The 16,689-nt window shown below is 30.4% G+C and overlaps 5 protein-coding genes across 5 annotated transcripts; 2 read left to right on the forward strand and 3 right to left on the reverse strand.

Annotated features, from left to right (window-relative positions):
* Positions 1-2,304: 2,304 nt before the first annotated feature.
* LOC107191942 (Golgi to ER traffic protein 4 homolog) lies at positions 2,305-3,987 on the reverse strand. Its single transcript, XM_015581094.1, has 6 exons — positions 3,875-3,987; positions 3,711-3,789; positions 3,078-3,312; positions 2,871-3,009; positions 2,640-2,780; positions 2,305-2,554 (listed from the first exon to the last, which is right to left on the reverse strand). Exons 1-6 carry the CDS (start codon positions 3,985-3,987, stop codon positions 2,305-2,307), a joined length of 957 nt encoding a protein of 318 aa, XP_015436580.1.
* Positions 3,988-6,012: 2,025 nt separating this feature from the next.
* Positions 6,013-7,404, forward strand: LOC107191879 (UPF0565 protein C2orf69 homolog). The gene is made up of 5 exons (XM_015581021.1): positions 6,013-6,147; positions 6,447-6,574; positions 6,642-6,804; positions 6,880-7,123; positions 7,202-7,404. The coding sequence occupies exons 1-5, from the start codon at positions 6,013-6,015 to the stop codon at positions 7,402-7,404; spliced, it is 873 nt and encodes a 290-aa protein (XP_015436507.1).
* Positions 7,405-8,481: 1,077 nt separating this feature from the next.
* On the reverse strand, positions 8,482-9,329 carry LOC107191971. Its single transcript, XM_015581127.1, has 3 exons — positions 8,777-9,329; positions 8,608-8,703; positions 8,482-8,528 (listed from the first exon to the last, which is right to left on the reverse strand). Exons 1-3 carry the CDS (start codon positions 9,243-9,245, stop codon positions 8,482-8,484), a joined length of 612 nt encoding a protein of 203 aa, XP_015436613.1. The 5' UTR covers positions 9,246-9,329.
* Positions 9,330-11,383: 2,054 nt separating this feature from the next.
* On the forward strand, positions 11,384-12,250 carry LOC107191880. The gene is made up of 3 exons (XM_015581022.1): positions 11,384-11,429; positions 11,779-11,910; positions 11,968-12,250. Exons 1-3 carry the CDS (start codon positions 11,413-11,415, stop codon positions 12,248-12,250), a joined length of 432 nt encoding a protein of 143 aa, XP_015436508.1. The 5' UTR covers positions 11,384-11,412.
* A 1,332-nt stretch (positions 12,251-13,582) lies between these two features.
* Positions 13,583-16,489, reverse strand: LOC107191926 (T-complex protein 1 subunit eta). The gene is made up of 6 exons (XM_015581074.1): positions 16,423-16,489; positions 15,549-15,809; positions 15,008-15,337; positions 14,456-14,928; positions 14,115-14,384; positions 13,583-14,046 (listed from the first exon to the last, which is right to left on the reverse strand). The coding sequence occupies exons 1-6, from the start codon at positions 16,423-16,425 to the stop codon at positions 13,761-13,763; spliced, it is 1,623 nt and encodes a 540-aa protein (XP_015436560.1). The 5' UTR covers positions 16,426-16,489; the 3' UTR covers positions 13,583-13,760.
* Between the last annotated feature and the right edge of the window lie 200 nt (positions 16,490-16,689).

Raw genomic sequence — 16,689 nt, forward strand, 5'->3', positions numbered from 1 at the left:
AACTTTATACTTCTATTTTGCAGTTAACGTTTCATTATGACTGTAATAAAGATTAGGGGATGCAAGAATTAATTGATACTAATATTATAACTTCAGCATTGCACAGAAGTTTATATTGAATTTATAAAGAATGATATCATGCATCTTGATATTAAACAATTAGATTTTAATTAAGAAAACACTAAATACCAAATATTTAAAATAAGTATCTGTTCACTTGGGTTTAACGTCAAGTTGAATTCTGAATCTTTATACTGTTTATTTTCAATCTTTTTAGTAAAAACGTTTCATCCAAAATTTTAGGAGTGTATAGAATTCGCTGGTAGGAGTAAAAAATATTTATCAACGTAGGTCGACAAATTATAACTTCACTGCATAAAATGTGATTTTTCGTTTAGGGAGTACTTTGTCGAGGTAAAACAAATGTAATTATTTATACGAAATATACATCACTGTTTTGTTTATTTTTATTTTTATTTCACATCTTCAATTATTTGCTGATGTACATTTTTAAACACACCTTACTTATTTTGTATTGTTTGATATAAATTTTATATTTGATGATTTTCGTATACATTTTGGAAACGAAAAATCACATTTTACGCAAAAAACTTTTTACTTTTCTTGGAGTACTACATGCCTTTGAAGACACAAATTTTTTTTCAACGCTATTATTGTATAATTACCGTATGGAAGTAAATTTTGAAACAAAATTTTTCGAGTAATTATATGTAACATATACCTTTGAATAACACATTGATTTTCTTTAATTATCGAATAGAATATTACATTTTATATACAGTGGGACCCCTGTAAAGGTTCGCACCTCTGGACTGTCCGTAAACCTATACAGGGGTCTATTTGAAAGACTTCTAGTCCTCAGGTCGACCGGTCACGACCCACGCTGTCATATGTGATAAAAACAGAAACTGAAGTAGTGATAAGGTGTCAGTTGCTTGGAACGTTCTCAACAAGCAAGGGGATAATTCACAAACCTATTTAGAGGTCATAGTGCATCTATACAGGGGTCTGACTGTAGAAAGTATTTAAATACTTTAAAGTCTTTTGAGACAACAATGCAACTGTAAATACTATCTATCAGGCAATATCAACTTAATAAATTCTTAATATGGAAATAATATATGTTGAACTGAGTTGCTCATTCGTCCTCCTAATACAAAATACAAAGAACTTGAATTTTAAATTTAATTCATTTCCTTCTGAAGGGAAACCACATATCCATTTTTGGTAATGAAAATTAAGTTGTACATATTTTGATAACAATCTGAACATTGCCTATTTGTACAATGTTTTCTGCGTAAATTTACATACTTTTATAAGAATACATATACATGCATACAGAATATACATTAGTATATGTATACACTTATTGCAAGTTTACATTTTTGTAATATCCTTTTTTTGTAGTCTTTCCATCCAATACACAGTAATAGTATATTATACTTCTTAGTACTAAAAAGTGCTTTATATAGGACCATGACCATCCATTTCATTTTTGTAACTAAATATATAATCTACGTCTTACTGAAACTTTAAATCTTCGAGTTTATATTAATATTGTGTATAATAAATAAATTTTTTACTTGTTGCTATGATATTTATTTGTGTACAATTCACTTTACTTATTTAGTGATTTAGCAACAAGTACATATCATTAAGCATTCCCTTCTTGAAACTTTAAGTATATATGTAAATTTTATTTTTCACACGATTAAGTATATATAAAATAAATCTCCGTTTCAGCAATTACATTGAAATACACGTTTGTTTTTAAATATATGTGTAATATACGAATTGCAACTATTCTAAGGATTTTTTTCAAAGTTTAAGTTGACCCGCTAATTCAATTAAAAGGTTTGAACTATTAGATAATGATATTAAATAAGTTTTTCAGATACAATATCAAAATAGACTTCGGAGATGGAAAGAGATGTTGAAAAAATATTATTTTTTTAAATTCTCTCCATGAATATTTAGTTTGTTAAACTGTCTAGAATTTGCAACTTATAACTTTGAAAAATTCCTCTTGTAATGCATCTCACATACTTTTAGTTTAAATAATTTTTACCTATACAAGTTATTTAAAAAATTCTTTCAAATGCAATATTCTTTTGTAAATTTTACAAGAATAAAAGAATGCATTTTTCGAAAATATGTGAGACATTAATATAAATGTATGATATGTATATATGTATATACACGTATATACATGTATGCATATATATACATATATAAGTTCATTATTTACTTTCATCACATTGCACAGTGACGTCTAACTCTTAATCAGTCAAGTTCTTGTGCTGTGTGTGAAGTTGAAGCTGTATTTCTGTGTTCATCATCTGAATCTTCATCCTCAAGATCATTAAAAAAAGATTGTAAAAGAGAACCGAATACTCCTTGAATGCGTGGACGCGGAGATGGGATATCGAAAAACAATTGTCCTATTTTATCTAAGTACTGTCGATAACATGGGTCTCTGTTTAGAGATATTTGATACTGTTCACAGAGTACTGTGAACACAGCGAGTTTACCACTGAAAAATATTAATTATAAATGCACAGAGGATACAAATGAATAATTTCCACTTATGAAATGAATAAGTAATATTTTACACTCACCCATCGATTGTTTTTAATAAAAAGAATAAAAAATTCAGTAAAGGAAGAAGATACGGTGGATCACTGTTTATTTTTGGATGTCGTGAAATATAAGAATTAAAAACTTCCTGTGCAGTTGCTTTATTTTTTAAGCATAGATATCTGAAACAATGATTGTAGACATATGTTGAACCAATTTTTAGGCAATTAAACTTCTTACTTAAGTAAAAAAATAACGAAATATATGCTTACTGTAAAACTGCCTGAGCAATAAAAAGATCTATTTCATTTGTATAGCCACGTTGTTCATGAAGTTCTACAAGCATTGCAGCACATCCAGAACCATCTCTGCTATGTATGAAATGTTGTCTTGCCATTATATAGTTTTTTTCTAAAACAAAATCTTAATTAATTTCTAATAATAAAATATTATCAACATTCCTTTTCCTCATTAATTACCTCTCCAAAACACTTGTGCTACCTTTTGATGTAAATCAGGATGACCTGTCTTATATTCTGTATTCTTTATACTCCATCGAAGGGCAGATTGCACAAATGTATCTCTTTCAGGTGAGGAAGGGTTCATTAAACTAAACAAGCTTCTAATTTTTTCAAAATAATTTTGAGAAGGTTCTGTCCCTGATTGTGTTAATACATTTACAAATAAAATTCCTAAATCTGCTCCACTGGCATACTGTAATAGTTAAGAAATATCTAATGTATTAGATACTTTATTTTACACGATGCATTACCATAGAATGTAAGTGTCAAAGAAAATTTATTATACAGTAGAACACTATATAAGTAAAAAAGAAATATATATATACACAAACGTGAAGTGGATTGTTGTCGTTTAATAAACTTCAGAATATTCTAGACATATTTAGTTAGCAAACAAAAAAAATAGTTAGCGAACACAAAATGTACCACATCTAAGGATACAGAGAAGAAAATTTAAATATGGATTTTTCGAGAAAAAAATTTGTAAATAACACTTGAATAAAAATAAAATAACATTAAGTAAAGAATGTTTCTTGTAGAAAGATACTTTTAAAACTAATGAAAATAAGAATAACGAAATGTATTACGTACTTGTTCATGCTGTAATAAAATTGTAGAACCATTATATAGTAAGTCCAAAAGTTCCGAATACTTTTTCTGTCCAAGATATCTGGAAGAAGAGGTTAAGCAATCATATCGGCGATTGCACTAAAATAATTCTGTGACGATGTTGACTAATTATGTAGTAGGCTCACCTAAAATATAAAGTTCTATACATTTGATGAGCCTCATAATAATTTCCCGAATTTATGGACGCTTCTAATTTTGCTAAAACTCGCTGAACACCGTGACTATACCGCGAGGCCATGTTTACGCTCTTTGCAATATTTCTTTCTTCTACTTTCGCAATTGGTATCATTGTCATATCAGCAATTTAAATTTGAATTCTCTACGAAGTCATTTAATTGTCACGTATGTACGGATAGATATTAGCATGTAATGTGCCGTATAAAAATGCGGCATTATGATGGTACGAGTACATAATAAGAGCTGATTCTTCTTACAAATATAAGTTGAAATTTTAGAATAATTTTTCTCATTGAAAATTTGGACGTTGAAAAAATCGTCATCAAAAATTTATCTAGAATATGTACATGTACATTCAACTATCGCTAGTGCATACAATAAGTAGAAACTGTAAGAAATGAACAGACGCGTCGCCAACACGGATTTGTGACTTTTCAAATTCCATTTTCTCGAAAACAAAGTCTTGAATAACAAAACCTATTTTATGTTTTCGATTTATTTTTATACGAGGAATAATCTCGTATACATTTGCACCATTAGTATTACACCCTGTCTAGATTACGAAGATTTATGTAGTTTCACATTTTTATTTTTATTTCACATTTGATATAAAAAATACACATTTTATATTAATTTAAAAGAATAAATTATTTGCGGAATTTGTAGACAAGCATCATAGTTTAACATTAATAGATACACATTCTTAAAATGTCCAAATAAAAAAGATACAGTTTTCACTTTTTATTCATTTTATAATTTATTATAATAATTGAAACTACACATGGATATTACATGCACATGCACACACAATATACAAGGTGTCCTACATAACGGGATCCAGATATAAACTTGAAACGGTAGCGGGTAGAAGATAGAATCTAATTTCGTAGGGTAAAATTAAATTGTTTAGAGTGGTGTACAACATGGTGCACCAATCTGTTTCAGAAGTGGAAGCGTTTCCGTGATTTCCAGGTCAACTTCATATTTTTAAACGAAATTCTGTATTTTTTTTTTTAAATATTACTTGATGTATTTTTTATTTTCCAATGAAATATCATGGTACTTTTATCTGAAACGATTGGGTTAAAAAATATATATTTTAAGTGTAATTATATATGGAATATCAAACTAATTAGTTAAAAAGGAACATTTTAACGATCCGTTAGTAGAAAATATTAATATTACAAAACAATTTAAAACTAGCTTTCAATGACTTTACTTTACACATTCAGGAACCTAACAATTGCTGCTGTCTTATTGATGGTAGCATTATTATTTTAAAAACCATTATTCTATCAGAAAACGAATATAAAATAAGTGGCAGTAAATTTTTAGCTTTAAAAGATTTTTATACAAGTCCATGTAAATCTTCGAAATTAGGAATTTTCCTTTCACAAGATCGCGATTTACGTTCTTTGCAAATATTTAATGTCGCGGAAATAGCATATAAATGTATAAAATTACAAAGTTTAGAAAATATTATAATTTTTCCATTGCTTCACTGTCCTTTTCCTATACATAAATAAGATGTTCATTCAATGTTTGTACTGTTTTTAGGAGGTCTTTATGATGACAGTATTCATCATTCAGGTTTCCAATTTTTCTAATTGTGGGGTTTTATACGCACACTTTTACTCGATCAAAACAAGATTAAAGCCATGCGCTTGCGCGATCATAACTAATCGCCAATTGGCTCAGAGTATCACGTGACCGTGTTCCCTGCTCCCCGGAAGCTGCTTTGCCGTACTTCTGCTCACGCTCCAACACTTTATTCCTATGTCCATGATCTACGTCAATGTCAACTATGTTACAAGAGTTGCGTGCAACTTGTAACCACAACTCGACATCAAGTGTTGACTACAAAACCGTAGTCAAATGCGGAAACAGGTGGCTACGGTTTTGTAGACAGCACTTGTAGTTTATTGCTGGCAACTTGCCCGAAACTTGCACACAACTGGTTATCAGGGTTAATTTCATAATAATTGATATTAATGCAGAATATTTGAATTATGAAACATATATATAATCATACTCATTTGTATTTACATAATTTCTACTTTTAGACTTATAAATATAATTTTTTGAAATGCCTCCAAAAAATTGGATTTGGAAGAAACTGCCTGGTATCACAGGTCGCTTTAATGATATAATTTATTCATCTCCAATATCAATATCACCACTGAATCAAGACATTTTCATATATTTTGGAGGTGATGTACAGGTACATTTAGATGTGATAGTAATTGTTCTTTTCTGTTATTAAAATAAAGCTTTACTTTTACTCTGCATTATAAACTATAACAGTAGCTGTGAAATATACAGATTGTTCACGCTTTTATTTTCTACTTTTTTTCTCGTAAGTGGTAAACTTGTGAGAAAAATAGAAAAGCACAAAGGGAACTTTGTCCCCTTCTACTTTTTTCACATATTTACCACTTAAGAAAGGAATGCTGGGAACTAAAAACATGTACACCCTGTATAATACAATTATAATGTACAGTATTGTTAATTTCATGAAAGGACCTCCATAAAAACATGGAACAACATGCAGATAGTAAAAAATACACAGAATGGAGTCTAGAAAATACTGCTCATATACTTTCAACAAATTTTCCAAATAAACATCTACTTATCATTCGACCATCAAGGTAAACCCTATAATCAATCTTTAATATACAATATTGTGTGCAATATTAATATTCACTCTTGGTTCAGAATACATGTGACAAAGAATGCCAGCTTTAGTTGTTTTGATAATTTTGTACCATCAAATGACTATGGCGTGCCATCATTTTGTCCAACTTATAATGGTTTAAAACATTTACAAGCATTAGTAAAATCCTGTTTGGAAAACATTAAAACATGTAATGAAGATAAGGTATACTTTAAATCATATTTCTATCAAATTTTGAACAATGATACTTACTTGATTCAAGTGTGTTTGAATTGCTAGGGTTCTATTGATTTTAGTAGCAGCAACATAAAACTATCATTAATGGGCTTCAGCAAAGGTTGTGTTGTATTAAACCAATTCCTTCAAGAATTTTATTACTACAACAATAAACCAGATTCTGATATTGAAGTCACTAACTTTATAAAACTTATTGAGAGCATGTGGTGGTTGGATGGTGGTCACGGAGGTTCAAAAGATACATGGATCACAAACAAACATGTATTAGAATCTTTTGCAAAATTAAGTAATATATTTTGCAACTTTCAAACAAAACTTTTTAAAGTTAACTAATGTATGTTTAAGAGTCCTTATACTGTTACAGAAATAGAAGTTCACATACAAGTTACACCATATCAAGTTTATGACTCCTACCGTCCATGGATTGGAGAAGAAGAAAATCACTTTTGTAATATTTTACTAAGTTTGGGAGTTCCTGTACAACGAATTTTACACTTTGCAGATCAAAAAAGAAGCTTAGAGTTACATTTTAAGGTTCTTAATGCTATTGGGTCTTATAATCAATAATATTGTATTATTTGATTTGCTTAATACCCAATCTGATGTACATATAATAATTAACTCTTTTGCTGCTGCTCTGTTATTGCTATAGAAGAACACAAACTGTGAATGTGTATTATGGAGAGAGCAGAACCTGCATTAAGAAGATCAAAATTTGTTTTGTCATATGTACTACCATATTTTCTATCTCTGTAATAGTTACTTAAATTGGCAAAAAAAAATTAATTGGAAGAGAAATCTGACTATAGTAACCATCTGTACAGAAAAAGGAAATCTATATCATCGACTAATGGGTAGCTATTATAACTGAGCAGATGACCATTAAAGTGTGGTCATTTGTAGCAAAAGGAGCATAAAAATTAAAAAAAAAAAGAACTGTATTAGCAACTTACCAATATTAACACATCCACAGTAGTATGAACCATTGGTGGATAATCCTATCATAATTGTTAATAATTCTTATTCTGTATTATCCTATACCAAAGAAGGTAATATTGCATCATGTTTAACACGTTCACTGCCACAGTGAAAAAGGCCGTACATAGCCAGACATATTTTATTTCGTTTTTTAAGTCATAAATCTTTGAAAATATATACGTTTGATTAATAGAGATTGTTTGTCTTGTTTTAAATTATACTGTGATATTAATCTTATGTCAAAATTTTATAGAGATATTTAAATAATCCAGCATGTTTGCAATGTTTCAACTACGAGGTATCTCATAGCTGGCAGTCAATGTGTTGTTTCTACTTTCAAATTTTTGTTAATATTAAATTCACTTTATATAACAAAAATAATCTTATAAAAAAAGTTTAATATTCTACACAAATAAACAAAAAATGTATGGATATGTTAATTTCTTAATATTTGTTTACAGTCTTCAAACAAAATATCTATAACTTAATTAATATTTATTTCATTACATTTTTAAATAAAAGAAACTGAAAAGGAATTATTTGGAACTATGTTCATACAGTGTAAAATTATATATACATCAATGTATTATTATCATAATCAATAGAAAACTGGAATATCCACATAAAATAAATACATATTTCACATACTTATGTGTCAATGATGTACTAGCATCTGTTTTGACACTTAGACTTATAACGTATGTTCCCAGAGTCTGAAAAATAAATTATTTGCGATCAACAGAAAATTAGTGCTAAAAAAATACATATTCATTTTAAAGTAGTAACATTTACCATTATTTAAATGTGATAATTTAAATTCTGGCCACTCGTCAGATCCGTTGCAACAGTCACAAAATCCATCATTAACTTTGTAAGATGGTATTTTTGCTAAAATTTAATTGATATTATCAGTACTATTTGGAGAGAATAAATATACAATAAAATGTAAGTAATGAAATACCTGTTACTTGAGAGGCTGAAGTTTCACAATAAAAAACACCATTGTTACATGCATTGGTACCAGGTTCATCACTACCGTCAATCGGACAATCACAGTAATCATCGTTTATTTTAAAAAAATCTATCTCGATTTTTGAAGCAAAACAAATAAATTTTCCACGTGAATTCGGCAGGTATTTTAAAAGATCTTTATCGCGTGTACCACGCAAAGATACATTTCGACCATCCTTATCTCGAAGAAGTTTAAAATGCAATTGTTTATTCACCTTCGAAGTTACGTTTGTAGTAACAATATAATTAGATGTTCGTACCGAACCACTAATTAATTTCCCTACGATCGCTTGATTAAGTTGCTTGAAGTAAAATAATTGATGAACAACAAAAATGATAGCGACCACGAACACACAAATCAACGTGTACTTTAACTTTTTCCGGAGAAATCGACGTTTCCAAGACACTTCTGTTTTCATATTTGCTGATTTAATAGCTGCCTGTAGTTTTCTATTCTCAAACAGTTTGAAATAGCCCTTTGTCACGTAAAATTTTCTATTAATACTTTTTGACACTTATACTTTCTTATTCCAACCATTTGTTATAGATTTTTCAAAATGACCTATCACATAACATATACATACATTTATTGTTTCTTATTACAGATAGTGTTACGTTTTATTTACAAACACTACATACGTACAATTCATGATATCGGGGTGAATATAAACAAAGTTCTCTGCCGTGAACATAGACGTATAATACTTAGCCGCGCAATTGGCCGATAGCAGCCGATAGGTCGTAAAATATTAGACAAAGATAGCATGGTTTGGGTCACCATCCTGTCTTCGTCTGACAGTGTTGGAGTGGGGAATTACGTCCTCACTCTATGGCACCACTTGGCCCCACTTACACGGAGTTGAAGAAACCTGTGTGAAGTTGGCCGGGCAATTATGCCTTTTTAACGTTTCATTATACCCAATCGATTGGTGGTCGATTGGTGGTCTAATTAGAACATTTGGTGGTCACGCGTTCTTTTATAATTACGTGATCAAAATTTGACCGTGAAGTTAGCCGAAAATTGTTTTTTTTGCCGGATTCAGTTTTTTAAATGCTCAATCGATGCGTAATCGTTTGGTGGTCATTGGTGGCCTGATTACAAAATTTGGTGGTACTTAGTTTCTATAAAAAATGAAAAAAACGATGTAGTCATCTGGCCGTTTCAGATACAGGTGTACCAACGCACGTTTAAAGTTGATAAAACAGATATTTCTGGATTGATTGTCTTTTCGGATGAATCAATCGATGTAGAAAGGTGTGCTAATGATTGGTGACCTAATTGAAACATTTGGTGGTCATTAATTAAAGCAGAATATATGAAGATGCGTATCTCTGCAGTACGGCAAGCATTGAAACCTGTGATTGGCTGAGAAGTGAATACAGGAATATTGAAACACATTTTGCTGGATAAAACTTATATTTCTTAACCGATTTTGCTCTGCGAGGGCTTAGTCGAAGCAGAAACGCCTTCTCCTAATTGGTGGCCCAATTAGAACATTTGGTGGTCAAGCGTCCTTTTGTAATCGGCGTCATACTTCTGACACCTTTCTACATCGATGATTCATCGAAAGATAATCAATCCAGAAATATCTGTTTTATCAACTTTAAATGTATGTTGGTACACCTGTATCAGATTCATCCTAAAAGATAATCAATCCAGAAATATCTGTTTTATCAACTTTAAATGTATGTTGGTACACCTGTATCCTGAACTGCCAGATGACGACTACATCATTTTTTTTCATTTTTTATAGAAATTAAGTACCACCAAATGTTGTAATTAGGCCACCATGACCACCAAACGATTACGCATTGATTGAGCATTTAAAAAACTGAATCCGGCAAAAAAAAAATTTTTTCGGCTACGTCACGGTCAAACTTTGATCACGTAATTACAAAAGAACGCGTAACCACCAAATATTCTAATTAGGCCACCAATAACCACCAATAACCACCAATCGACCACCAATCGATTGGGTAATGAAACGTTAAAAAGGCATAATTGCCCGGCTAACTTCACAGAAGTGTTGAAGTAATTGTGACGGGTCGTGGCCGTTAGGTTAGGGATATAATAGACAAAAATGGACGTTTATAGTCAGGGATCTTAACACCTAACACCGGACATCTGCAGATGACTCTGGCTAATTGGGTATAGTTGTGAGTAAAAGTATTGATACCTTGATGGTATCGATCCAACCCTATGTTACAGTTCATGTGAAAATATAGGTGCTTTTACAAAAACTATAGCTTCAGAAAAAATGACCCGGTACTGTTGCGTATGTGGCGCAGAACGATCTGTCAGGAACGAACATCTTACTTTTCACCAGTATGTAATTATAACTTCCATTGTGATGTCTATATTTGTCATTTTTCCATACAATACCTACTTATGTTTTTAGTTTTCCGTCGGATCCGGATAAACGAAAAAAGTGGTTACAAGTGTTAAAACAAGTAAATATTAGAGGGCGTGTATGCAGTCAGCATTTTAAACCTGAACATTATCGAGAGATGTGTGATAAACGACGTTTAAAAGCAGATGCTATTCCAAGCATAAATATTCCTGAGTTAGATACAGATATTCAATTGATGGGAAATGATGAACAGTAAGATTAAAACTTTAGCATTTTTGAAGGGACACGATGGGGTAGAAACACCCTTTTTTTAAATCATTCTACCTTGAAATCCACCAGAGAGAATGTAATAAACTTTTCGTGATTTCAGAGTTTATTTCCTAACAGTAAGAAATTTAAGATAAACAAAAATTAAATATTTTTAAAGGGTATAGCAAGATAAGGTGGTAAAAAATACCCTTAGACCAATGAAAATTTATTAGATTTTTTGAAGAATTTTTGCATGTCATTAAACTATATTATTATTATTATTTATTAATTTATTCTATATCGATTTTATATTTGTAATTATAATAACTTCCATCAATTTGACATTATTTAGAAATTGTGAAACCTGTACAGTTCCAATAGAATCTTACTTGGAAATAGAATATAGTGCAGATGAAAGTGATAATATTGAAAGTGTAACAAAAGACTGTGCAATGTCCACTGGCTCTATTAAAAGCTTAGAAAGGTAATATTCATAGTATTATATTCTCAATCATAATACTACCTCAATATTATTTTCTAGGGCAAATAATTCTTGCAATGAATCTACAGCACCAGCAGGAAAACGCTGCGTTTTAAACGAGTTTGGAGTTTTCAGAAGAGAAGATTTCATAGACGAAATTACATGGAATCGATTTCTAAGAGCATGCAACGGATTAAGAAGAGAAAAACTATTGTTAAAACGTAAAAATGAGCGTCTCCTTAAAAAAATTAAAACGTTCAGTGATATCATTGAAGAGTTACAGAAGAAGAACCTATTAACAGATTCTCTTGCAGAAATCTTGAAAGTAAATTATAGAACGTAAATATTATAGAACATATTATTTTTTATAAATTTATTCAATTCATATTCATTTCATATTTTTTCAATATTTTTTCTTTTTGCTTCCTAATAAAAAATAATTATAATCTAAGCTCCAAACGAGAATAGCTTATGGAAGATTGTTTAACTCTTTGCCTTACAACATCGAGTCAGACACGTGATAACAAGTTCAAACTGTATTTAGTAAACATGTATATTATTTGTTTTGTTTGAGTCGACGTGAAATACTGTTCCGCTGGTATTAACATTTAAGCTTTAGAATACATGTAACACTTGCTATAAGAATAGGTACAAAATTCCGTTTACTACTAAAGTGTAATCATGAAACTTATATACCTGACATTAATAAGACTATGCATTAATGATTTATTTAGCAAAGTGGAACACGCTTTCGATCAAGATCCCTTAATGGATCATAGATATCAATTGATACGCATAATATTAGAAAAATGTTTCATTCTACGTTTGCATCATTATTCAGTTTCTCAAAATTCAAAAATACAAAGGATATGATCAAAATTTACAAAATTAATTACCTTCAAAAATCAATAATATACATATATATGTATATTATTTATTTTACTGTATATTAGTTATTATTTATTGTAGTTATAATCAGTATTTTCTTTTACTTCGTTGTTGTGTTTATAAATTGTAATAAATGATTACACAAACATAGTTTTATAGTTTTATATAAGTTTATATATGCAACATGATTCACTAATTGGTTATCCTGTAACTGATAATAATATACAAAGAAAATAAGGACTTTATGGGTTGTACTACTGATTATTAAGTAGATAACATGGCCCACCTTAGATTCTCTTGTTATCATTGAAAACTAGCTATGCATGTATTGTTATAATTTAGTTTTTCCCATGCAATAATCTAACAAGTATAGTTAGTATTTGGTAGTAATTTTGAAAAATTTATGTAATTTATAAGAAAATAATACTTGAATAAGAAAGTATTTTGTATTTAAAATTTCATTCTTATGAGGTATGTGAGAAGAAAGAATAACGTAGAATATCATTTTATTGAAATATATCATGAAGAATTTGAAAATGATCAAGTGATTAAATTTAATAATAAATAAATGACCATCATTTTTGAATGTTGACATCAATAAGAATAACAGGTATGCCGTGTATAATGGTTTCCAAGCTTACAAAATTAGTTTAATTTTTTGATAATATTCAAAATAAAATTATATAATTAGATCAATGTTTCTGTACCTTCGTAAATGCGAAATACAATTATGTATCAACTTTTTTATATAATTTTAATGACAGAATGTTGAAATGCTTGTAAAAAATTGACGAAATTATTTTTTATAATACATTACAACGTAAGAAAGAAGTATAAAATTGTATGGGGTATTACAGTAGTTCATAATATGTAGTATAAACCGCTTGGTTTCAATACATCCAGTGCACGTATTATTAATATTAAATTTCAAGCTTATTATTTCTGCTCATGCAACAAAGCAACGTTTACATTGGTCTTCCCATGCCACGACCCATCTGAGGTTGTGCATCTTGACTGCTCTTAGGATTCTTTATAGTCTCATCAACAGATAGAATAAGGCAAGCTGCTTCAGTTGCAGCAGTGAGTGCGTTAACTTTTACAATAGCGGGTTCCCATACATAAGCTGACATATTGTCCTCAATGTCTTCAGTGTTGATATCAACACCATAGGTATTCATGCCATGGTGCTGTTTCTGTCTTAGTTTATTCAAAATGTTTGTTGCATCAAAACCAGCATTATCACACAGTTGTCTGAAATTTGTATAATTATATTACATTTACGTCTTACATAATCGATACTATAACTAAAATTTGTATACCTTGGTATAACTTCCAGTGCACGAGCTATTGCCGCGATCAATAGTTGTTCTTTTCCTGCTATGACACGAGAATAATCTCTTAAAATTTTGGATAGTTCCATCTCAATGGCTCCTCCCCCTGCTACGCAGGCATTGGTTTTAAACATACGTCTAACAACCATTATAGCGTCATGTAAAGATCTTTCGGTTTCTTCTAAGAACTGTTCCGCTCCTCCACGTAATATAAATGTACATGTTTTCGCACGTGATCCTTCGTAAAACACATTGAATCTGGAAAAAAAGTATTTCTATATAGTACCCGATAACAAAGTATTCTAATTGCATCTTATAAATTTAAATACCTTTCTCCGCCAATTTGCTTTTCTTCAAACATCTCACACCTGCCCAAATCTGAATCTTTAATATCATGTACTGTTGTCAAGATACTGCCACCACAGGCCTTCATTGTCCTTTTCAGATCCTCTTCGGGAACTCTGCCTGCACAGAACATATCTCTATCTGCGAAGTATTGTGTAGCAACATCACCAATCGGTAATTTGGATAACACAACTTGAGCACCACTCTTGTGAATTTTGTCTAACTTGTCATACAAAATTTGCCATTCTGCATCAACTATCTTCTGATATTCTATAACATTATCCACTCGTATTTCTGCATTGTCTCTCTCTGCTTTAAGTTCTAATTCTATATTTAACAGAGCAATTTTACAGTCCTTATATTTTTTGGGTTGCATTTCGAATCCAGCATAAGAGAATGTTTTCTTAAAAGCTACGCCTTTAACTAATTCGGAATCCTCTAAAGCTCCACCAGAAACCTAAGCATAAGATATATTGCGATAATGAGATTAAACCAATAATTTATTTTTCATTAGTTCCAAACTTTCTTGCAGTTACCTTCTTAATTCCAATCATATTTAGAGGCAACATATCGTCCAGCATCGTAACAGCTTTTACTACTAAACGGCTGAAGAATTCTTTTTGTTGATGAATTAATTTGGAACTCATAGAGGTGGCTGCACATTCTTCTAAGAGCTCCACTAGCCTTGTCTTTTCGGATTTATCAATCTTTTCACTCACTGTATTTATTTTATCAATTGCTACCTGAAGTGCAAGACGAAGTGCTTTGATCATAATACGTGGATGTACTCCTTCCTCGATGAAAGGTTTCATCTGCTTTAGAAATTCTCCTGCTAATAAGACGGTACTTGTGGTACCATCACCAACCTATAACATACACAACAAAATTAATAAATTCAGTAAAGATATTTAAATAAAATGTTTGAACATTATTGAGGTAACTACGTATCTCCAAGATGTTACCAGTCTACAAGTTCTTAAATATAATGTTCTCTGCAAGTTGATGGAGAATGTTTTATTTCCTACATTCCCATTTAAATTCATTACAGAATCACAAAAGCTATTAAGTAGTACTTACTTCTGCATCTTGAGATTTAGCAATATCCACCAGGGTTTTTGCTGCAGGGTGAACAACTTCCAAGAGTTTTAAAATAGTTGCGCCATCATTCGAAATAGTAGCTTTTCCATTTTGGTCCACAATGAGTTTGTCCATTCCACGAGGACCCAAAGTAGTCCTTACAGCATCCACTACCACTTGACATGCATTTATATTTGATATTAGCTGCTGCTTTCCTTGGGATGCATCTGTCCCTTCTTTAAGCAATATTATTTGAGGTTGCTGTAAAAGATAATGTATAAATTTTATTATCTGTTAATAATGATGATACTAATAATAAGAACAATAACGATACTATACTGTCATATATCTTCCCATTTTTGTTATTTTACATTCAAATGTACATATGAAGTGATAGTTTCCATGAAAAGTTTGTCAGATTTAAGGAAACAAATGAATTAAAAATGAATTTGCTTTTTTGTTCTGTTGCTATGTGACGTAGTAATTGTAAATATTAACTAATTAGTCTAATGAAATCTGCACGAAAGGAAGAGATGTCGCATTATTAAGATTCTTTCCACATGTACATTGTGGGTGTAAGCCGAAATTAATCTCCATATAAGGTTAGCGATACTCAACCCATAATACGACAATTAGTTTTATGAGTAGTAATTCATTTTTAGTGTATATATATCACCGTATTTGAATACTCCTATTTATTATTTTGATACAAAAACAGTATTTCCTAACGTGGGAGGAATTTTCTTTATTAAGTTATTTTAGACAGAAAGCGGGTTGTAATAAAATTGAAAATATACAGTTATATTCAAATTACTAAATAAATAAGAAAACCATGTAAATTATTATTGAAATAATACTCTTGTTTGTAGCTTACCATTTTTATGATTTCGTTTACGATTATTCGGCTTTTTCCAAAATCAGTCACTGTGCACGAGTTCAGTTGTCTCTCTAACCTGTAAATTGTATTCCAGATGATTCTGCTTGGATATAATCTGCAAGCATTAAGTATCGTTCACACTCAACGGAAATAGCCTTGTCGATAGAAGCGAAAGACCAATCATAAATTAGAATTTAAAGTTAATAAAACATTGTATGTTATCCAAAGTATTCAGCTTAATTTCACGATTAATTTTCACAATTT

Source organism: Dufourea novaeangliae, unplaced genomic scaffold, assembly GCF_001272555.1.
Source record: "Dufourea novaeangliae isolate 0120121106 unplaced genomic scaffold, ASM127255v1 scaffold248, whole genome shotgun sequence".
Taxonomy (NCBI): Eukaryota; Metazoa; Arthropoda; class Insecta; order Hymenoptera; family Halictidae; genus Dufourea; species Dufourea novaeangliae.